Source organism: Rattus norvegicus, chromosome 14, assembly GCF_021556685.1.
Source record: "Rattus norvegicus strain SHRSP/BbbUtx chromosome 14, alternate assembly SHRSP_T2T, whole genome shotgun sequence".
NCBI lineage: Eukaryota > Metazoa > Chordata > Mammalia > Rodentia > Muridae > Rattus > Rattus norvegicus.
In genome coordinates, this window is record NC_141547.1 from 78151867 (window position 1) to 78176167 (window position 24301).

General features: G+C 46.8%; 1 protein-coding gene across 35 annotated transcripts in view; it reads right to left on the bottom strand.

Annotated features, from left to right (window-relative positions):
- Jakmip1 (janus kinase and microtubule interacting protein 1) overlaps window positions 1-24301 on the bottom strand; it is a 120594-nt gene that overhangs the window by 55446 nt on the left and 40847 nt on the right. For 34 of the 35 annotated variants that reach the window (XM_087583125.1, XM_087583123.1, XM_087583132.1 and 31 more), the window contains 1 exon segment: window positions 5414-5676. In XM_087583125.1, coding sequence (XP_087439251.1) covers window positions 5414-5542 — 129 coding nt within the window. In that variant the 5' untranslated portion in view covers window positions 5543-5676. 35 annotated transcript variants of the gene reach the window in all.

Below are 24301 nucleotides of genomic sequence, written 5' to 3' on the forward strand. Positions count from 1 at the left end.
TTATGGTTTTCTCTAGAGAGCCAAAGCGTGAGGATATTTCAATTCCGAACTGTATAAAGAAGGACAAGAAACTAAAGGAAGATTCTAAACAACTAAGTGGTTTTTAGGGCCCAAGGGGGAATTTGAGTCAGTGATGGCTGGCACCACTATTACCTTGTGCCAGAGGGCCTGGCAGACCTATATGGGATTGAATGCAAAGTAGCTGCCCTGAGGCAGATGCATCATATGCAATCACAGAAACAACAGGTAGGGCCATCCATCACTGGTCACCTCCCCCAGAGCTGGAACTGGAGCTCTCTCCAGCTGAGTCTGGTCCTGCACCAGCCTACCTCCCTCAGACGACTGTGATGCTATGTCCTCACTGTCAATCTGACGAGGTTTAGAAATATCTCAGAGACTGTGAGAAACACATCTAGATATGACTGTGAAGAGTGTTTCCAGAGAGAAATGAGGGGAGAAGACTTTCTTTCCTTGGAGAGGACCCAGGATCTGGGGAAATGCTCACACAAAGCCAAGAAAGGAAGTGCTTTCCTAGGTTCAAAATGTCCAGGCACTAAGGAAACAGTAGCCATGGCTCCAGGTCTACTCAACTGGAAGCAGACCTTGCCATAACCCATGTGGTCTTATGGGGATGCAGAATACAAGCGTGGCAGGGTTTATAAGGGAAGAATTTTAAGGGAAGTCTGGGAAGCCAGGCAATGCATAGAAAGGCAAGAGTCCCTTCAAGGAGCTGCTATGCCCATAACATGTGAAGTCTAAGGCACAATGCAGATATCAGGATGTCTGAGGTGCCGGGACTGTGAAACACACAAGGAAAGGCTGCAGGCAACGAGGGAAGCCAACCCGGGACGCAGCTCATGGGAGTGGGGAATGCTCAAGGTCCTCAGAACACACGCTGAGACACCCTGTGCTAGACATGGAGGTACCTTCAGAGGTTCAGTCTGTTTTGCTTGGTTCCCATGGCTCCTTTCATGGTTCTGGCCCATGATCTTTGGGAAACATGGATCTGTTGTAGTTTTACAAGGGTTCATAGCTAAGAGATTGCCTTGAGTGTCACACAGAGGCTTGGAACAGGGATGTTTAAGCTGTGTTGGAAGTGTTAAGGTTTTGGAGACTTATAGATAGACACAGACTGAACACATTTTGCATCGTGACATGGACATGGATGAGCTCTTGGGGGTCCAGGATGGAATGCTATGGTTTAAAGGGAAGTGTCTACATGTCAGACTGACAAAGGGTAGACTTCGCCATCAACTTGACTAAGATTTAGATTCACCCTGGAAATGAGGATTCTCGAAGTTTTCTGTAAGGCTGTCTCTGGAGAGGATTACCTAAGGGGGAAGGATCCACCCTGCAGCTGGAGGGTGCCATTCTATGGGCTGGGGATCTGGATGCAATAAGATGGAGACGGGAAGTCCAGCTAAGCTCCACCAAGCCTCCTTTTCCTGCTCCCCTGCCATGAACTGATGGTTCTGCTATGCCACACCTCCCAGTCATGATGGAGGAGTCCTTTGAAAAGGTGGGTCAGAATAAATATGCCCTCCATAAAGCTCTCCACCCCTAGGCTGTTTATGTCAGAATCTTTGTTGTGCCAGCAGCGAGAAGAGTAGCTAACACACAGGGTTTCATGTGGGGCCGCCTTCTAGGAATTTGGCAGGGATTTGACACTTGGCTAGGACTAGGAAGCAGGCTCGAGATGAACACAACTGAGGACTGTGTTCTTTGTGTCTTTGTATCTCGATGGGTCTTGTTATGGGACCCTTGTCTAGGTTTTGTTTGTTCCTTAACTACTGTTTATGCTGTAGGACTGACCATACTCTTTGCATGTACTTATAATGGTATAAAAGCAGACTGGAAAAAAAATAATAAACCTCACTTCAGTCTCATGTCTAGTTGTCTTTTTCTTTTTAATCCTCGCTCCCTCCCTTGAGACCTGGCTGACTGAGCTGGCTTGGTCAGTTTCAGCCTTGGGACTTGGTGAATTCTAGAAGACCTGGCTCACCCTGCAGCTGTCTCACCAGAGGTAAGCACTTCCCTCACACAAGAAAGTTTGTTACTGAGGCAGTGCAGAGCCTGTGACTGGACCTTGGTAGAACTGGGAAGTTGTGTTGTGATTGGTAGAAATTAGTATTGCCACATTTGCATGTCACTTCCTGCCATGCCCCCTCCAGGACACAACTGGCTGTACCCCCTCACTTTTTGACCCAGGGCTAAACACCCTCCTGTGCTGCCCCCTGGTGTTCTAAGAGGTTCTTCTGAGAAGTCTTGTTGACTCAGAGCTTCACCATGAGTAAGACAGGCTGAGCAGGTGATAGCACAGGTGGTGACAGCTGCTGCCATGGTGGTAGGGGCAGCAGCAGCATCACAAAGCCAGTACAGTCACAGAGAGAGACCGGGCAAAGACCGCCGGAAGCCGAGGCAGAAGACAGCTCGGGATGGTGGAAGCACAAAGAAAGCAGAGAGTCAAGGCAGCAGCAGAAGGCTATGGCAGACTTCCAAAGCCAAAGGCCAGAGGCTGCAGTTCCTAGGGGCTGGCAGTTTGAGGTTAAGGTGGGGTCAAGGTCTGACTCACTTCTGCAGACCAAGGCTAGTTGCCGTGTTGGGATGGATTATATAGTATGGACTAGTTGCTGTGTGACCGAGTAAATCACTGTCGGGCTACAGCCAGAACCTGCATGGCCTTCCCTCTACCATCACTGTGTCCCATATTACTTCAGACTTTGGGCCTTTTCAGGCTTCAAGTTCTACCCTGCCAGCCAGACATCCATCCCACCCTGTCCCCAACTGACACTTGAGTTATTCATAGAGGCTGTTGAAAACTTGATGCTGTGCAAATCTGCTTCCTCTCCAGCCAGTAAAATTCTTAGAGCCAGTTCTAAGGTCTCTGAGAAGCCTTGGCAGACCCGGCTTACCCTGCATGTGCTGAGGGGAGGGGCCTCTCCTGAGTTACCTCATGCAAATCAGGTGTCCCAGCTCACACCAGGGTGCATGCAATACTCAAGACAGGGCCCTCAGTGAATGAATGGTGGGAGGAACACTTGCCTCACATTCCTTGTTTGCCCTGAACCCTTTGATAACTTTCCTCTACTATCATAAGGACACCATCAACATGGCCTTGCTGGCTGGTATGATATCATGTTCAATGACACCTAAATGAAATTGTGAAGTTCACATGTATGCTTTCCTGCTGGTCTGGGGGATGCTCTACTGAAGTCTCTGAGAGCAGACTTGTCTTGGTGACTAAACAGGCAAAGACCTGTGGAGACCACAGTGGGTCATGGAGAGGAGACAGCAGCCAGGCTATGGCCAGGCAGATATCCCAAGTCCCAGAGCTGAGAGGCAGCCTGGTGGTAGGAGACTCCCACAGCTGGTCCTTGCTACTTTGTGGGTTCTTTTTCCTTCCCTTTACCCCATGGCTTCACCCCACATCACTAGATAGAAGAGAAAGAAGGGTAGAGAAGTGAGGGAGGGAGACAGACAGGCAGACAGACAGACAGATCTGACTCTAATTTTTTTTCTTCTTGTTTCTTCTTTGTAGCTAGTCTTTGCTCCTTTTGGGTTCTTCTTTTTCCCACCCTTATTCCACCCTATCTTTATCCCCATGGTTGCACCCCCTATCACTAGATAGGAAAGAAAGAAGAGTAGAGGGAGAGAGAGATCCAAATAATTTCTTTCTTCCTGTTTTTCATTTGAGTACCACTACTAACAAACAACAACGAACCCCCACCCCAAACAACCAACAACCACACATCCCAACTACCCAACTATCAGGGCTCTAGCATTTGCATACCCTCTAAAAAGTTCCCAGAATTCCAAACATCACACAATTGAAGAAACCATCTGCAGCTGGGCAAAGCCATGCCTCTGCTAGAGCACTGGACAAATCATAATCAGCTGCTGAAAACCAGCCCCATATCCCCACTCCTGGGATAAAGACAAAAACATAGTCTTATAATATTTCTGAGTTTTTTTATTAAGAAACCAAAATTCTAGGGCTGGAGAGATGGTTTAGTGGTTAAGAGCACTAACTGCTCTTCCGGAGGCCCTGAGTTCAATTCCCAGCACCTACATGGTGGCTCACAACCATCTGTAATGGGATCTGATTCCCTCTTCTGGTGTGTGTGTGTGTGTGTGTGTGTGTGTGTGTGTGTGTGTGTGTGTATGTGTGTGTATATATATATATGTGTGTATAGATGTATGTGTATATATGTATATATATGTACACACACACATATATATATACATACATACACACATATGAATGTGAGAAACATATATATGAGTAAGAGAAACCAAAATTCCAGAATTCTCACTACAGAATCCCAGGGGTCTGTCTTCCACAGTATAGCACCTGCTAGACCAGGTCTAACCTCGTATGGGGGCTCAGTTATATCTCACAAAACAGATAAGCTAAAGTTCTAAATACTGAAGTGTTAGGATGGCATTAGATTGGTAAGAGGACCTATAATGAGCAGATTAGTATAAATGAGGACATTCTATTGGGTCTGAATCCCATCTGTGATGGTTAGGATTAATTATCAACAAGGTAGATGTTAGAATCACCTAGAAGATGGACCTCTGGGCATGTCTTGAGGGGGGGGTTATCATAATTACATTAAATGATATGGGAAGACCCTTCTGTAGTGGGGAGCACCCTGGTCAGGGTATCCAGGGTTGCATAGCAACAGAGAAAGCAAACTCAACACTGGCACATACTAACTGCTCTCAGCTTCCGATTGTGAAAGCGATATGACCAGCTCCCCCAGAATCCATCCTGCAGCTGCGACTTCCCTGCTGTGAGGGACCTCAGACCCTCCCATATCACAACAGCTGCCACAGCAAAGACTATGGCAGTGGGGTTTTCTCCTGTAGCTGTTATCTCAGACATTCAGGACAGCCTTGAACTGCTTCATTTCCTGCAAGCTCAGAACAAGAGTTGGGAGACTTTAAGTCATTCATCCTTGATCAGGAAGCCAGGCTGGCTGAACCCAGGATGGAGGTCACCAGGCCTATGAACGAGAAAGCCAGAGTCCCCTGACAGCACTGTGTTGGCATCAGAGCTGTGCCTTGACTTTTCCTGAGGGATGTGGGTACCCAGCCAAGCACTGTTCCAACAGGTTCCGAATCTTATACATGCCCAACAAGGGCAAGAAAACTCCTGTCACAGAGGCAGGCTCTTCATAGATGATTTGCCCATAGCCCCTACTGTGACCCCTATCATGCAAGGAAGGGAAGCTGAAACATAAAGAGTCTGGCAGCCCCACCAAGGTCACAGGCAGTGTGTGGGGAGAAAACTACTGCCACGTGGTCTTCTCAGCGCCCTCCTGTACTCAAAGCTCAGGCCTGGGATTACACCCTTCTCAGCCCAATGCTCACAGCCCAGCCTGAGGTGGCACCAGAGGCCCCGCCGCACCTTGCTCTTCTCCTGCTGGAACTCGATCTGGATGTTCGTCAGCTTGGCCCGTAGCTCTTCATTGGCCATCTGTACAGAGTCTGTCTCTGTCTCGGGCTTCTCACCCTTGCTGCGGCCCTTTTTAGACATGTTTCCTCTTGGAGTGAGACGCTGAGGTCCTGAGGTTCACGCCTGCCCACCGGCAAGCACAGCTACCAGCTCAGCTGTGCTAAGCAGTCGTGCAGGCCTCCGCTCGTCCTCTGTGCACACCATCACTGGAGAGTCTGTTCGGGGAGAAGAGAAACTGAGTAAGCTCATGGCAAGTGTCTCCCTCTAGCCTGAGCATCCCAGGGCTCTAAACACTTGCCTCACTCTCAGAACTTGGCCTCACAAGCTCACTCACAAGCTTGGCCTCTCATAGCTCACTGGAGCTACCACAGAATCACCTAGAAGATGTTACAGGTGGAGTCTCACCATCCGTGGCACCTGACCACCAACTCCTAAACTATGCCCCAGAGGACCACATTGAACCACTCTGCTCTAGTCCTGGCCTCTTGAGGATGCCGGACCTCATCAGTGTATCTGTGAACCACACCCTGTGCAGCTCGTGGGTGGTGGGTGCTATTTCTAAAGGCATCCCAGGGTCTTTCCAAAAGACCTGAAGCTCCTGAGGACAAGAGGCAGGAGGCACTGGGTGTGCACTGCACCCCACAGGACAGGAGGCAGGAGGCACTGTGTGTGCACTGCACCCCACAGGACAAAAGGCAGGAGGCACTGTGTGTGCATTGCACCCCACAGGACAGGATGCAGGAGGCACTGTATGTGCACTGCACCCCCCAAGCCAGTAACTCTGGAGCAATGTCAGTGCTGCGCTCTGAAACAGATGGTTCATTCCCAGAGTTAACTATTCCCCCATACCAGGTAAAATTCTATCATCCAGGTTACAGATGAAATGAAGAAACTGAGGCACGCAGGGGTCAAGTGCCAGGTTACACAGCTCATAACAGGAATTGGAGCTGACCTGATCATCCTGCTATGTCCAAAAGCAACGCAGGACGAGCAACTGAGGTCTCTGAACGTGGGACAGCAGATGGTGCCATCAAGGGCCCAGTTCAAACCCCTCCTACTGCTCACCAAATAAGAGAAGCTCCAGTCAGGGCAATACCCGCCACATGGCCACAAAGCTTCTCAGTGGGTGTGGAGAAGACACATGAAGGGAAAGGAGGAAGGAAGGAAGGAAGGATAGAAGGAAGGAAGGAAGGAAGGAAGGAAGGAAGGGAGGGAGGGAGGGAGGGAGGGAGGAAGGAAGGTTGGTTTTTAGTCCAACACATAAAATATTTGGAGTCCAAAGATAGGTAAACAAAACAGAAATAGGGAAATTTCTTAGATCCATCAGAGAACTGAGACCATAGGGCTAAGCAGTGGCCCACAGAGAGCCCAGAGCAGAGAAACATTTCCCGAGTATCAGTTCCAGCTCCTTTTGCATCAGGCCCAGCTCCCAACAAGATATGAACACTAGGCCCAGACTTAGACGTTAAAGTGATTCTGAATAACATGCAAAGGGCCTGAGAGAAAAAAGCAGACAGTATGGCAGAACAGATGGTCTGTAAGCAGAGACGAAAAATCCAGAAAGGGATATAGAGATGTCCAAGTTAAAAAAAAAAAAAAACCCACCACAGAAGAACTCAAACAAGCTTTCCACAAGCTCTTTGCAGGACTGCACAGAGCTGAAGAGTCCACGAGCTCATGGGCGCACCAATAGTACATTCCCCAACTGAACAGAGTCTGTCCGTGAGCTCACAGATGTTAATGCAGTGTCTTCAAGCTAAGAAACAACAGAAAGCTGATGGAGAAAGAGACCAGACTGTCCAAGGGCAAAGCACTGAGCTAGTCTAATAGCTGTGATAGAACACCCCAAAAGCAACTTGGGGCGGAAAGGGTTTATCTCAGCTTACAGTTCCACATCACAGTCCATCGCTGACCAAAATCAGAGCAGGAACTCTAATAAGACAAGAGCCTGGTGACAGGAGCTGATGCAGAGGTCATGAGGGAGCGTTTATTTACTGGCTTGCTCATAGACCGATCTGGTGGGGACATCGTCTTAACCTTGGTTCCCTCCTCTAAAAGAACTCTAGCTTGTGTGATGTTGATCTAAAACTAGCCAACACCGGTGTGAAAGGAAGAATAAGAGAAAGAACCACAGGACTATGTGAAGCTGTGTGTGGTCCTCCCCAACTAACAGCAGACACCCAAGCATAGGTGCACAAACTGAGTATGTCACAGCCAAGCTGCAGCTGACCAAAGATGAAGGAAAGGAAAATCCTAAAACAAGGCCAAGAAGAAATATCTTGGCTACAGAGAAACAATGAGTTCAGCAGACATCTCTGCAGAAATGATATTGGGGTGGGGGAGAACAGAGCAAAATACTGTTTAGAGGGGAAAGTCAGCCTGCAATTCAGTCACCTGGGACACTTTCAGACTAAAACCTCAAGAGAAACAAAAGCCAAAGAATCGGCCGATCCACACAGTCCTCCCCTTTTAAGAAGGCTAAGAGAAACGATCCAGAGAGAGGTTCAATGAATCAAAAAACCCAGTCTAGCTGGACATGTACTGCGGTGTACACCTTTAACCCCAGCACACGGGAGGCAGAGGCTGGTGGATCACTCTGAGTTTGGGGCCAGTGTGGCCTACAAAGGGTTTCAAACCAGCCAGGGCTACATAGTGGGAATGTCTAAAACAAAAAACAAACAAACAAAAAGTCCTCAGACTAAACAGGAGGACAAACAAATGAAAACCATATGATATTGCAAAACTATGATTTTAAAAGGTGCTCTGGAGAGGGGTAAGCAAACGCAGTTAAAAACCTTGAGGTTTCTATTCTTAACTGATCTGAGAGACACCAGTTTGCTGAAGCAGAAAGAACTGTGCGCTGGCTGCTCCAGCTGGGAGGGGGAGGGGCGGCAAGCCAGACCCCACAACATACTAGAGGAAGTAGGACCCATGCAGATGCTATAGTATACACCCGTTCATCCAAACTGGACTTAAGAGGGCTTTTAAATACATGTTGCAAACTCTGGACTGCTCCTCAAACAGTTTTGAGAGAGAGGAACAAATTAAGTTTCTCTTAAAATGGAAACATTAAGCTACAAAAGGCAGAAAGAGAGTGGAAGAGAAAATCAGTTACTAAGAAGACTCAAGGAATCTGGGGATAACTAACCGGGCAAGGAGCCGCTAAGGACCCCAGCTCTAACTCAACCACGCAGAGCACAGTGGCTTCACAGTTAGCCGCTGCCCCACACTCAGGTCCTGAAACTGCGTGTGAGAAACAGGAGAAAACTGGCAAAAAATAATATCTGAATTCACACAGCCCCAAACGTAATCAAAACCAAACCATAATCACATGGTGTCTCTGCTGCCTTGACTCTGAGCACACAGCACCCACACTTTGCACCATGCAATGCCTACAGAGGCTGCAGGGGACCCCGGGGCTCCATCTCACGGCTGTTGTACTGTCTGCTCTTCTTGAAACAGAACAATACTAGTAAGGAAATAGAAGCTTTTAAAATGTTCCTACCTTTGTTGTTTGGCATGTGACTATCAAATTAGTGTCTAAGTCTCTATGTGGTATTAGAAGGTTAGATTTTTAAAAATCATATCTGGGGCTAGTGAGATGGCTGAGCGGGTAAGGACGTTGGCTGAGCTTAGTCTCTGAGACCCACTTGTGGAGGGCAGGAAGTGACTCCTGCAAGTTGTCCTCTGACTTCCAGGTATGTGCACACATATGATAGATAAATAAACATAATAAAAAATTTCCTGGGGTTGGGGATTTGGCTCAGTGGTAGAGCGCTTGCCTAGCAAGCGCAAGGCCCTGGGTTCGATCCCCAGCTCCGAAAAAAAAGAATAGAAAAAAAATTTCTTAATTGGTGTCTGTGTTGTTAACACCTTTCATAAAGAAGCATTCAGGGGTTGGGGATTTAGCTCAGTGGTAGAGCGCTTGCCTAGCAAGTGCAGGGCCCTGGGTTCTGTCCCCAGCTCCGAAAAAAAAAAAAAGAAAAAAAAATAAAGAAGCATTCAATGACTTTTGACTCACAGTTAAGGAAGAATTCACAACAATTTCTGAAGTGACCCTATGTTTGCTTTTGCTATTCAGTATGATAAGTTTATTTATTCAAAGTGGCACTGAAGCTTTGAGGATTACAAAATCAAAGTATTAGTCAGCTCCAAAATATATTAGCGATGTCCCTCTCCATCTCTTGGTATTAAATATTCAGCCAATATTTAATTCCTTATGTCAAAATTAAAAGTCCACCCTTCTCATTAGCATGCAAATCTGTTTTCATTTTAAGAAATACCAAGATTATATGAACATAAGAGAATTGTTTTAAAGCCAGGCAGTGGTGGCACATGCCACCAGCACGCAGGAGGCAGAGGCAGGCAGATCTCTGTGAGTTTGAAGCCAGCCTAGTCTACAAAGTAAGTTCCAGGACAGCCAGGGCTACACGAAGAGGAGAGATGGCTCAGTGGTTAAGAGCACTGCTGCAATTCCAGAGGTCCTGAGTTCAATTCCCAGCAACCACATGGTGGCTCACAACCATCTGTAATGGGATCTCATGCCCTCTTCTGGTGTGTCTGAAGACATCTTTAAAAAAAAAAAAAAGAAAAAATGTTTAAAAGTAATATCATATGATTTATTAAGAAACATTTGATTTGTGTATTTATACCTTTAAACTTGAGGTCACATGAAAATTACTCCAGCGAAAAGGGATCACAAGTGGAAAAAGCTTTAGCTGCACCCATGAAGACAGAAACTGTCGAGTGGAGTTGAAATGTTGCCTATGGGAAAGCGCTGAATTTGAGACTCTCCGGTGTGCAGATAGCCAACACGTTCACTGTTAATTGGGGGACTGACTTGAATTCATACCCAGTCACAGAGGAACTCAGTGGAAACCACGAAGTAAAGGCCCTCCTGGCAGGGCCTCCAGGATTAGGACACCAGACTCCACTCACCTGAGCTGCTAAATATTTTTGGGCTGGTCCCCCTTTCATCTACTGCCTTCACCAGCATCTCCCTTGATGATCATGGGGACAGTTACAGCCAGCAAGCTCTCTGTAAGGCTCAAACAACTGATGCTAAACACAACGCTTCCATTCCCATAAGAAGAAGCACTCTGCATCACACTCTAAGGAGAAGAGAGGGAGGGAAGGAGAGCAAGGGGAGGGCATTAAGGGATGTGACCAATCCTGAACCCAGTTGTTGGGAAGCAAATTACAGGACCTGTCCTGAATCAACCCTTCCGGAACGCAGAGTTCATAAGCTCCCTGAAGCTTTCCTTCTCTCATGGGTCCACTTTCCAGACACAAGGTTGGCACCCAAAAGTGGGAGGTGATGTGGGAGTCTTTGTTGATTTTCTAGTGGAGCAGACACTTCCAGAGCCAGAGATGAAAACCATCTTGTGTTCTCCTGCCTGCAAAGGTGCTTCCTAGAGTGGACCTTGTAATCTCCTACATGGTTCCCTACACTTCCTAGACGCCGCTGCAGCCGTGGGTCATGTGACCAGACTTGGCCAATGATGTGCATGAGCGGCTGTGCCTGGGGCCCTTATGGGCGGAGTTTAAAGTCTGACTATTCTTCCTGCCTACAGAACCCTTGAAAACCATCTGTTGAGGTGGTGACAGGGCCACAGGGACATCTGGGCTCTTGACTCTGCCATTAGACAGGCCCAGCTAGCCTTCATGAAAGGATCTGTGAGCCTGAACTGTCCTCTTAAGCTTCCTCTGTTGGCATTAGCACCTAGAAAACGTTCCTCTTGGCCTACTTTCTTCTCTGTGCCACCTACCCAACTTCAAAATTCAACTCAGATGTCACCTGCTTTAGTACACATTTACCAATGCCACCCTCACCCCTGGCAGGGTGGGAATTGTCTCCTGTCCACCCACAGTCCCATTTCCCTCCTCACAGCCCTGACCTGTTGATGCCACTTGTCCCTACCACCGGACAAGATGCTCTGGGGCAGCCAGACCCGTGCTGACCTCGACCTCCCAGAGTTTAGCTCAGGGCCTTCCCAGACTCCAGGTGACTAGGTGGATAAACTGGACTTTGGATGGCCAGGCCAAACCAGTCAGCCTTCTTTACTACTAAGCCATTGTGTAGGAGCTGGACTGACTCCTTGTCAGGATCATCTGCTGCACAAAGAAACTCCAGGACCTCAAGGTGAGATGACATCAGGACATGCCTTACAGTGGATACATGGGTCAGGAGGGATGCCTACTGGATTCTTTAAAATAAATAAATAAATAAATAAATAAATAAATAAATAAATAAATAAATAAATGTACATGAGTAAACTGTAGCTGTCTTCAGACACACCAGAAGAGGGCATCAGATCCCATTACAGATGGTTGTGAGGCATGTGGTTCCTGGGAATTGAACTCAGGACCACTGGAAGAGTAGTCACTGCTCTTAACCACTGAGCCATCTCTTCAGCCCTCCTGCCTACTATCCTCTTAAGAAGTATCAGAACGTTGATGCTCAGAGAAATGACTATAGGAAAATACAGGGCAGACACTGTCTGCAAGCCAAAAGTCATACCCAAATCATACCACAAGAGCACAACCCACAAATACCTGATCTCTAACCTCCCATCTCCAGAGCTGTGGGAGACCTCCTCCTACTGCTGAGGCCTGGAAACTTCATCCTGACAGACAACTAATGACATGTTAGCAGGGTAACCCCAGCTCAGGGTAGACCCTGCCCATGTACAGCTTTAACAATAACCTTCCACAAATGCCCCACAGAGCAAGATAACCTGATCAGGCATCCCCAAGCAGTAGTTCTCAGACCACAGCCAGCCTGGACTCGAAATCATTACCTCTACCACCTCCCCGAACCAATTCCAGCCTCGTCTGGGAGTCCCTCCATCTGCCCTGCAGGATGGCTGGTTACCATGGACGCACAGAAGTCCCTGCTAACCATTTCAAATTTATCACCTACCACCTTGATATACTGGCCGTGGAGGGAGTTGAGAGACACTGGGAGGGGCAAAGAAGCAAGGAGGCGACCGTTGGTCCCTTCAACACCAGCAGAGATGTTCTGATGGACAGCCTGAGGTGGACAGCCCTAGCCTGTGGTCTAGCCTGTTCTCATGGTCAGTTTTGAAACACCCCCTTTCAGAACTGCAGTAATGGTATCTTCCTCTGGAAGCAGGGGACAAGGAAGGAAGTTGCATGTGGTGTCTGTTAGAATATGCTATGTGTCATTCAGCTCTCTGTGTGTCTAGCTGATGCTCCTTCCAAGGGGTGTGGACCGAGGTTGCTACTGGGGCAGGAGTCCACCTGCTAGGGTGACAGTGGAATATGACCTGAGATCCTCTTGTGGACCACCCCTCTGCTGTAGGAGGGGTGCAGAGGTGGTTTTTATCTGCTCTTCCTCTATTATTTTCCAAGGCATTTTCCATACCCAAAAGAATGTTTTCCATTAAAGATGGATTAAATCGGAGGACTAGCATCCTCATCATATCCTGTTCATGTGGGGAAAAAAAAGACACCAACAAGCAATTGCCATCAAGACAACTACCAGCCAAGAGCTGCAAGCACCTGCTGAAGGCCTTGGTCCTCAAAACAGTGAGGGGCATTGAGCAGACATTCAACACTGGTGGCCACACAAGGCTTGGTGGATCAGGCCTATAACCTCAAGCTAGCTGGGAGGCTAAGGCAGGCAGATCCCAAGTTCAAGGCCAGGCTAAGACCAAAGAACTAAAAGAAGGTAAAGCCAGGGCCGTGAGACCCAAACCTAGCACACCACAGCCTCGTGCCTGGCCTTGTAGCAAAGTGGTGCTTGCAAGGGTGAGGTCACATTCACATTGTCTTGTTAGAACCATGTAGGAGAGGCAACTACTAACACCATGAGGTATACTCCTGTGGCTTTCCCCATCACACTGTGTTACAAAGGCAGCATTGACCACATTCCCCACAGTCCCTGCAGAACTTATGGGTAGCAGTCTGCCTCTCTAGCGTCTGGCCTCTGCATAGAATTTCTCCCCCCATCACAACCCCAGGATAGCTCTTTCTTATCACCCGAGAGATATCTTGCATAGCCTCATCACAGAAAAGCATGAGTTATGTCTGCATCAAATAGAAAGCTGTCCTGAATTGATCCTGAGGACAGAAAACTGGTGGTCAGTACTGACAAGACCTCACTGGTCGTCCAGCAGCTGGTGGAGCAGGGGTTGACAGGACCCTGGAGAGGGGCTGTGTGGAACTCAGTGTCATAGAGAGGAGTCGGGTTGTATAAAGTATTATCCTCCTTTTCCACATTTTACAAATTGAGTACTTCCTGTAAGAAACTCCAGGAAACAGGAAAAGGAAGTGGAAAAGAAGTGTCTGTGTGTCCCCTAATGTATCTGTGTGTGTCTGATGGGGTGGGGAGGGTGGAGACCAACATTATGTGTCTCCCCCTATGCTGGTAAGACACTGTCTCTCACTGAACCTAGAGCTTAGCTCTCTGTTTTGGCTAGAACTGTGGATCGGTGAGTCGCCAGGATCCTCCTGCCTCCAGCCCCCAGTGCTGGGATACGAGTGCACGCTACTATACCCAACTTTACATAGGTGCTGCTGGAAGTGTGGACTCAGGTCGTCTGCTTATATACCTAGCGAGCCCTTACATGATGAGCCAACTCCCTGAACCAGAACTCACTTTTAAACCATCATCTACCTGTCATTTTGTATATTGCTGTGACATACTGGCTCATTCAAACTTGACAAGGTCTAGGTGTTCCTCTGGGAAGAGGAGGCAAGGGTTTGGGAGGCCGTGGCCCACCCTCTTGGCTGTACTATCCAGCTGACTGCTCTGGAGGAGACCTGTTCAGCCAGGACGTGAGTGAGGGAAGAGGCAAGCCAAGCCCAGCCCAGAGCTTGGGATCTGTGGAGCCTGGAGATGTCTGTTGGGATAAACCTGTGCATGGTGTAGAGGTTGTCTTTGTATTCTTCAAATGTTGATTACTGTGCCAGCAGAGAACTGAGTACCACCCTGACTTTGGTACTGTTGTTCTAATTGCTCTGCACCTGCATCATATTTAGTAAACATTCTTCTCCAGGACCTTCTGATTGGTTTACGGCTGACAGCCTACGACGGACAGGAGAGGGAAGGTGAGACATCTGGGCAGAGATAGGATAAGATTCTTCTGGGAAAGAATCGGGTGTGTGGATTTGCCAGCCAGACATGGAAGAGGTCCGGTGTATGGGGACTGAATGAGAGGTAATGGATCAGGAGGCAAATGTGAGCCAGAATGAACCGGTTAATTAAGTTATATGAGCTAGCTGGGAAGTAAGGCCTAAGCACTCATAAATAATAAGAGGTCTCTGTCATTGGGTGCTGGCGGGTAGATGTCAATCATAAAGCCAGCCAAGGCAAACAAGGCACAGCAGACCCGCCTGTCCTGGATGTGGGAAGGGCTAAGATGTAAACTGGCCCTCAGAGCCCAGGCTTGCCCGCTGCTCCTTCCCAGCTGGGATGAAATCATCACACCACAGAGGCAAGCGTTGTTACATATTTAACACACCTAACACCTATACACCAAGAAAAGCCAGGCCTCGGTGGGTGGGAGGGTGGATTCCATCTGGGCTTAAAAGAGAGTCAATAGCAAACTCCTCCCTAAGGCAAAGGAAGGACCATTTCCCAAGTCATCCTATGACAGCAAGACTGCAGTGACCCCCAGTGACATCACAAAAGAAGAAACAGCAAACTGGTACCCTCAACGAATGCGGGCGCCCAGATCCTCAGCCAAACACCAGAAAACAGAGCCATGAGGTAAAGAAAAGCAAACACGGCAGCTCCTGGGTCCTAGCAAGGGCTGCCTAGCACATCCCACTCTGGAAGGACTGCTCTCAGAGGGAGAACCCTCTCTCCTCACCCCCCACAGAGATCGAGGATCTCCTCCCCAAAACATCATCAGTGAGCCCCATGCCTCCCTCTGAGAAACCACGCTGGGCAAACGGAGCTGGAGTCCCCAGTAACTCTGTTCCACCCACTCCATTCAATCCTTCACTCAAGATCAACCAGCCTTGCCCATGTGCAGGATGCTGGTCCTAGAGTGAGAAGCCCCTGCCTGCCTCTGACCTCTTCTTCCTTACCTTAGTTCTGGAACCTGCTGTGTCTGGCACTAAGCAGATGCAGTGACAGTGCAGCAGAGGGAGACACAAGACAGCTGTGGGCTGGGCCAAGTGCACTGTGGGAATTCTGAAATGGATGGATTCCATAACAAAGGGTAAGGGTATTGAGAGGGATGGGGAGACTCACCAGTTCAGAGTCACCATCCCCCAAGGAAAAACATTTCTTTCTCTCAATATACCCCTGAGGAAAACAGGCCCTTCTCACACTCAGCATATGCCTAAGCCTTGCTCCTAGCTGCCCCCTGGCACTGGCACATCCTGTTCACACCCCACCAATCCAGTAGGAAATCTTCCTCGGTGACTGTCCTGTCACCGGCCCTCCCACCTAGCACTCACTCAAGCTTCTACCTATAGTCAAGGTAGGATCCATGTGCACAACTGTGTATGCCTTTCCCCAATTCTTGTTATGAACTGTCCTTAGCTGTAGGTCTAGGGGCATCTTTGATGACTGCAAGCCAGCCTTGCAGATGAGTGGGTCCCAGTAGCGGGCCATTTTCTTCTGGTGTCTGCAGCAGCTCAGTAATCACCCATCAGCCTCAACGGTTTACCACGTGATCTGCTGCTGGAATCCGGCAAGCTCTGAGCTGAGCGCCGATGGCTTCCGTGCATCTTTCTGAGACCAAGCATCTTTCTGAGACCAAGCGCAGGGTGACTGCATTGCCTGGCAACGTGGCCTAGAGGCCAAGCTGACTTCCAGCCCCTGATGCTGGCTCTGGCCCAGCAGACCTTCCTGTTGCAGGGAGTGGCATTTTGCATTTGTTTCTCCTAAACAAATGAGGATTTCAGGCTCTTGCTAGGGCTGCAGGAAACACACATTAACATCACATCTCTACACATGGGATGTGTAGCTACACACACACACACACACAAACACACACACACACACACACACACACAGGAGTGAATCCACCAAGGAACAGTCCACTGCTTGAGGATCAGGAGCCAATGTCATCATTTTTTACCAATTCAACTCAGCAGCATGTCCTGGGTACCAGCCAGGCACGGGGAGGTGCTATGGGGCTGCAGACAGGGGGACTTGCTTCTTGCTGTCCCTCGCACTGTCTTGTGTGTCACTGTAGCTCATCTGCAGACGGTACCATGGCCATTCCCAGGCCCAGTACTGTGTAGAATTTCAAACAATCCATCCTGGATGGAATCTCCTATGGCCCAGGAAGGAAACAACTCAGAAGTGTCAGGAAGTCCCTGAATGTGCCAGCTACGCCAGAGCCCTCCCTCTCGAAGGTTACATAAGCAGTAAGAACTGCTAGAGAGATAGAAAACTAAGGCAGGTCAGTTTGCTGGAATAGATGCTCTTCAACCAATCGCACGCCTGTTGATGTCCATAAGCCATTACCCATGCTGGGGTGGTCTTTGGGGATGCAGCTGTCTTTCAGTCATTTTTGCTCCTGCAAATAACCCCTCACCCACATTCCCATAAGTAACCCCAGTAACTCATGGGTCACCGAGTTTGACTGTTATCCGCGCTTTGATCTCCTGTCAGTTGCCATGTTCCCCACAATGATTCTTCCTCCCTGTGTCACCTGGCACCTGCCTTTGAGTCCTCCACAGCTGGTTCCACCCACATTCCTTAGAGGAATACACCACTGAGTCTATGCAAGCATCTGCCCTATGCCAAGTCCTGGGTGAGCAAGATAGGCAGAGAGCCCAACAGCTGCTGCCCAAAGGCCCTTGCAGGTTCATAAAAAACATAAAAGACAAGCCAGTATCGCCTGCCCATGAGCTCAGATGTCTCTCGATGCTTTCAGATGGACTCCCAGCACCATCCCCCACAGCTCACCTATATAAAGAAAGAAAAGCTGCCTGTAAAACTGAAGAGGCACTCCTGCCAAGGAAGCTAAGTGCAGTATTCACTCCTCCCTCCTCTCCCCCAAAGCCAGTTCTCAAGGCTACCCCAGCCTTTCTTCCCACTCATCCCATTAGCCCAGCCCCCAACTGCAGCAGGTATTCCCTGGGAAGCCAGCAGCCAAGCCTGCCAGAGAAGAAAGTAGGCCAGTGAAGCAGGTAGGTGAGCTTCAGATCTTCACTCTTCCTCCCTTCCTCCAAATCTTATACCCCAGTCTCATGCCCAGCTCTGCGGCAGACTATTCATGATGGGTCCTCCTGGCTCTCTGCCTGTTCCCAGGGGCTAAGCTGATCCTGGTGAAAGACTTTACTTTTCTCCCTCTGTAAACTTCCTTTATCCCCCAAGCCCACCTCTACTCCTAGGTGTCAGTTCCCAATACCTAGAAACATATTTTATCTGGAACCCACAGTGGCCACACCTAGTGTAATCCCAGAGTAATTCCCTACCAATCAACACACAATCGCCCCCCACAGCCTCCCGAGAACAGAGAGGGCAGAAACCAATTAACAAAACCAAGGGACTCAGCCAGCCAGCTGAGTGTGGCAAACGTGGCTGGGGAAACCTAGCCCTTCCCCCACTCCCTCTGTCTTGTAAGTAACCATTAGATTACATTCTTAAAGCTAACCCCCAAGTCTATTCCCTCATTTGGCCAACTCCGCCTCCTGAGGCTGACCACCAAGGTCCAGATATAGAATTATTGAGGTCCAGTAATCAAAAGCCCCACTTGATGCCTAATTAAAATTAAGCACCTCATCGTAACATGGAGTTTACCCTTGTACCTTTTTTTTTTTTTTTTTTGGTTCTTTTTTTCGGAGCTGGGGACCGAACCCAGGGCCTTGCGCTTCCTAGGTAAGCGCTCTACCACTGAGCTAAATCCCCAGCCCCCCCTTGTACCTTTATAAACCACCACTTTCGGGTTGGGGATTTAGCTCAGCGGTAGAGCCCTTGCCAAGGCCCTGGGTTCAGTCCCCAGCTCTGAAAAAAAGAAAAAAAAAAAAAAAACCACCACTTTCCTATGGGCCACGTCTGACACCTCTCTATCCTGAGGCACTTCTTTGTCCCCCTGGCACAAATATCTCTTCCCCTTCTCCCCCGCCCCTGTCCTGCTCTCTCCTTTGTTCCCTTCCTCTATCTCCTGTCTTTGTCCCTTATCCCTGCTCTCTGTCCCTCGGGGACAAATAAATCTCTTTTGTGCTGAGAACTTGGTCTTCAGGTGTTGGGAGACGACTTTGAGGGTCCTTACACAAAATATCCACCCAACAAAGACAAGACCAAATATCAGCACCTAGAATCACAACCATTGCAAACCCAGATGTCCCCAGAGTAAAAACACAAACAATAACAGCCATGACGCTATGTCCCTACTAGCGACCAGCAACCCTACCTACCACAGTAGGCCGGACATAACTTAAGCACAAAGCAAAGACCTTCAAAGAGCCACGCTGAATGTGATAAAGGCCCTTAAAGAGGAAGCGAATGAATCCCTTAAAGAAATCTGTCAAATAGCAGACAGTGGAAAGAAATGAATAAAACAGGTCAGGATCTGAAAGTAGAAATAAAATCCGCAAACTGGAGGAAATCTGTAAACAAGAAGCTTAGGAAGTCAAACAGGAACCTCGGAGGCAAGCCTCACCGACAGGATATAAGAGATGAGGGGCTGGGGATTTAGCTCAGTGGTAGAGCGCTTGCCTAGGAAGCGCAAGGCCCTGGGTTCGGTCCCCAGCTCCGAAAAAAAGAACCAAAAAAAAAAAAAAAAAAAAAGAGATGAAAGAGAGAATTTCAGGCACTGAAGTAATGGATACCTCAGTCAAAGAAAATGTTAACTTTTAAAACAAACGTTGTCACAAAACAGCCAGGAAGTCTGAGACACTATGAAAAGTCCAAATCTAAGAGTAACGAATATACAACAAGCCCAAACCTACGAGACACAATGAAGGTAGTTCTAAGAGGCAAATTCACAACACTAAGTGCCTTAATAAGAAAAAAAAAAAATGGAGAGATCTCATATTGGTAACTTAACAGCACATTTGAAAGCTCTAGAACGAAATGAAATCACCCCCAAAAGGAGTGAACAGAAAGAAATAATCAAGCTCAAGGCTGACATCAATAAAACAGAAACAAACAAGCAAACAATTCAAAGACAAAGAGTTGGTTCTTTGGTAAGATTGACAAACTCTTATCCAAATTGATTACAGGGCAGACAGAGAAGATCCAAATTAACAAAATCAGAAATGAGGAGGACATGACAGACACTAGGGAAGGCCAAAGAATCATAAGGACATACATTCAAAACCATTACTCCACCAAATTAGAACACCTAGAAGAAATGACTGATTTTCTCAATAGATACAACTTACCAAATTTAAACCAAGAGCAGATAAGTCCTTTAAACAGGCCTATCACCCCTTTCAGTGACTGAAACAGAAGCAGTCACTAAAAGTCTAACAACAGCAACAACAAAAAGCCCAGGGCCAGATGGGTTTAGTGCAGAATCCCGCCAGACCTTCAAAGAAGAGTTAATGCCAATACAGCTCAGAAACAGAAGGATTTTGCCTAATTTGTTTTACAAGGCCACAGTTACCCTGACACCAAAACCACAAAAAGACCCAACAAAGAGAGTTACAGACCAACTTCCCTCATGTATATAGATGCAAAAATTCTCAATGAAATATTATCAAATTGTATCTAAGAACACATCAGAAAGATTATCTACCATGATCAAGTAGGCTTCATCCCAGAAATGCAAGGATGGTTCGACATACATAAATCAATAAATGAATCCACCATCTAAGCAAACTGAAAGAGAAAAACCACATGATCATCCTATTAGATGCAGAAAAAGCTTTCAACAAAATTCAACACCCCTTCATGATAAAAGCCCTGAAGATATTAGGGATATCTACATGGGACATATTTCAACATAATAAAGCCACTTTACAACAAGCGCATAGCCACCCAAGACAAGGCTGTCCACTCTCCCATACCTGCTCAATATAGTACTTGAAGTCTTAGCTAGAGCAATAAGGCAACTAATGGAGATTAACTAATGGGGATACAAACTGAAAAGGAAGAAGCCGAAGTATTATTATTTGCAGATGATACGATAGTATACATAAGAAAATCCCACTATGAAATCCCTACAGATGATAAGCACTTTCAACAAAGTAGCTAGAGGCAAAATTAACTCAAAAATCAACAGCCATCCAACATTCAAATGACAGACTGAGAAAGAAATCAGGGAAATACCATTCCAAACAGTCTCAAATAATATATAATGCCCAACAGTAACTCTAACCAAGCAATTAAAAGACTTGTGTAATAAAACTTGTGTAATAAAAAGAAGTTAGGGATCATAACGGAAGATGGAAAGATCTCCCATGCTCATGGATCAGTAGGGTTAACATAGTAAACGTGGCCATCCTACTAAAAGCAATCTACAGATCCAATTCAATCCCCATCAAAATTCCAATATGATTCTTCAGGATCTCAAAAGGTCAATTTTCAAGTTCATATAGAAACACACACACACACACACACACACACACACACACACACACACACCAATCCCAAATAATAAAACTGGTGAAAATATCACCATCTCTGACCTCAAATTGTACTGTGAAGCTCTAGTAATAAAAAAACAAAAAAAAAAAAAAAAACTAATGGCTTTGGCACAGAAATAGGCACACTGATCAATTAAACAGAACTGAAGACCCAGACATAATTCACACTCCTATGGACACTGGGTTGTTTTTTGGTTTGGTTTGGTTTGGTGTGGTTTGGTTTGGTTTGATTTTTAAGCCAGAAATACACTGGGGAAGCATCTTTGACAAATGTCTCACAGGGCACACATGCTTGTTAAAAAGTGTTCTAAAAATATGGATCAAAATGCCCCAGATAACTTGGCTCCTCTTAAACTGTTTGCTTGCTTCCCCCTGCAACTGCCAAGTCAGATGTGTTTTTTTTTCTGTTTTCTGTGTCTTTAAACACTCCCTGTAACATGCATTTGGGCTGCTCTGTGAGAAGTGTTTCTTTCTAGGTAGGCGCCAGCCATCTTAATATAGACACTTGATTCAGACTTCGGTCATGCTGACTGGTCTTTGGGTCTCTATCTCCCAACCAAGGTGCTGGCCGAACTATATGGCTGATATAAATTAATGCAAATGGAGCCATACTTATCACTACATAAAACTCAACTCTAAGTGGATCAAAGACCTCGACATAAAAACAGACACACTGAACGTGACAGAAGAGAGAGAGCAGGGAACGGCCTTGAACTCAATGGCACAGAAGACTTTCTAACAGAGCTCTGTTAGCACAGGCACTGATGTCAATAATTAATAAATGAGACCTCACAAAAATGAAAGCCTTCTGTGGGGCAAAGGACACTGTCATTTGGACAAAGCATCGGCTTATAAAATAGAAAAAGATTTTTGTCTTTTTACCAACTGTACATCCAATAGATGGTTAATATCCAAAATATATAAAGAACAACAAACTAGATATTGAAAATAAACAAATAATATAAAAATATCCAGAGAATTCTCAAAAGAGGAAACTGAAATGGCTGAGAAAACTTAAGGAAATGTACAGTCTCCTTAGTCGTCAGAAAAATGCAAATCAAGAAACTTAGAGGTCTCATCTTACGTCCACCAGAATGGCTAAAGTCAATGAAACAAGTGACAGCTCATGCTGCTGAGGATGTGGAGTAAGGGGACACTCCTCCGTTGTACTTGAACGTGTACAAACGTGTACAGCCACTGTGGAAGTCAGTGTGGCAATTCCTTAGGAAGACAGGAGTCAATCTTCCATAAGGTCCAGCTATACCACTCTTGGGCGTACAGCCAACGGATGCTTCGTTGTACCACAGAGACACTTGCTCAACCATACCATCATTGCTCTACTTATAACAGCCAGAAACTGGAAACAACCTAGTTGTCCCTCAGCAGATGAATGGATAAAGAAAATGTAGTACATTTACGCAATGGAATATTGCTCAGCTGTTAAAAAAAAATGGTATCAGGAAATCTTCAGGCAAATAGATGTAACTAGGAGACCATCCTCCTGTGTGAGGTAACCCAGAATCAGAAAGACAAATGTGGCGTGTATATATTTATATGTGGATGTCAGCCATTAAGTCAATGATAACCAAGCTACAAACCATAGACCCGAGTGGTCAGATATAGAGTAAGGGACTGGGGGTGTAAGTGGAGGGCAATTGATCTTCCTAGAAAGAGAAATAGCATAGATAGTTATGGATGGATAGAGACATATCAGAATAAGAAAAGCACGTGGGAAGAGGCAGTGAATAGGGGACAAGAGGGGAAAACAGGGAGAAACAGCTGAAATTAAGGTCCATTTGAGGGGCTGTATGAAAATCTAATTCAGTAGAAGCTTCCTAAAATATATATAAATATATGAAGATGATCTAAATGTAATCACCAAATAATGGAGGAGACAGAGCCCCAGTTGGACATCTCTTACCACCAAATAAAGCTTCCATACCAAAACTGGGTTAGATCTAATTGAGTTGAAGGCCCATGTTAGTCCAATGGGAACCTCCATACAATGCGGGCTGTTGCCAAGACTACAGGTTACTCTACCCAGACGGAGAGGAAGGCCCTATGGCTAAAGACAACACCTACGCCACTCACTGAACATGGAGAAGTCAAGTTGGTGCCTACAGAGAGCCTTCTCACTCCTACAGGCTAACATCTTTGGTACAGGAAGAGAATCTGCATGCTACTAAAGGAGAAACATAAACAACGACTTAGCTACCAACCCCTTGATCTACAATGGTGTCCTGTCTGCAAGATACACAATGCAATGGTGGCTCGAAGCTTGTGGGAGGAACCAACCAATATCCGATTTGACATAAGGCACACTCCATGTTGGGACCTCATACCTGACACTGCTGGAGTGACGAAGAGCCTGAGCCTAGATAGATAGCCCAGGGCTCTAGGATAAAACCAAATAGTACTGTTCTACTAAAGAATATAGCAATAGAATGACTCCTGATGAAATTGTGCTACACTCACAGACTGGTGCCTTGCTCAGCCATCATCAGAGAAGCTTCCTCCTGCAGCAGACAGGAACAAGTAAAGAGACCAGACAAGGTGCAGAGTGAGAGACCTTGGGACACGCAGCCCGAAGTGCAATGCCTCCATCAAATCCCTCCCCTCAGGGCTCAGGGAAGGCAACAGAAGAGGAGGCAGAAAGAGTGTAAGAGCCCGCAGGAATGGAGGACACCAGGAAAACAAGGACCTGTAAACCAACAGGATCTGTGAGGCACAGGGCCTGCAGGAGTCTGCACCAGAGTGGGTCCTAGAACTGAAAACAGAGGTGCACACGTGCCCAAATCCCTACCCCAGAAGCTATCTCCAATTGATAACCACTTGCAAATAAAAATTTACTTTCCTCCAAGAGCGTCTCACCAGAGAAACGAACTGCCCAGCTTCTGTTGATGGCCAACAGAAAACACACTCAACATCTTTGGAGGCTGTCTCATAACGTGCTATCGGGACTGTCTTTTTTGTTTATTTCTTTTTTTTTTTTTTTTTGGTTCTTTTTTTTGGAGCTGGGGACCGAACCCAGGGCCTTGCGCTTCCTAGGTAAGCGCTCTACCACTGAGCTAAATCCCCAGCCCCTTTTTTGTTTATTTCTAATCTAATTTCTAGTTTTCTTTTTTATTTATATATCTTTGTCTTTTTTTTACTCTACAAGTCCTTTGCGTATATTATTATGACTTCCACTTAAGAGTTTTATGTGATACCTGAGTGTGCAAACAAGTGTGCCTCTGTGTCTGTTTCTATTTCTTGGGCCTTTTCTTGGGCTCTTTTTCTTCTGTTTGTTAGGTTTTGTTTATTATTATATTATAT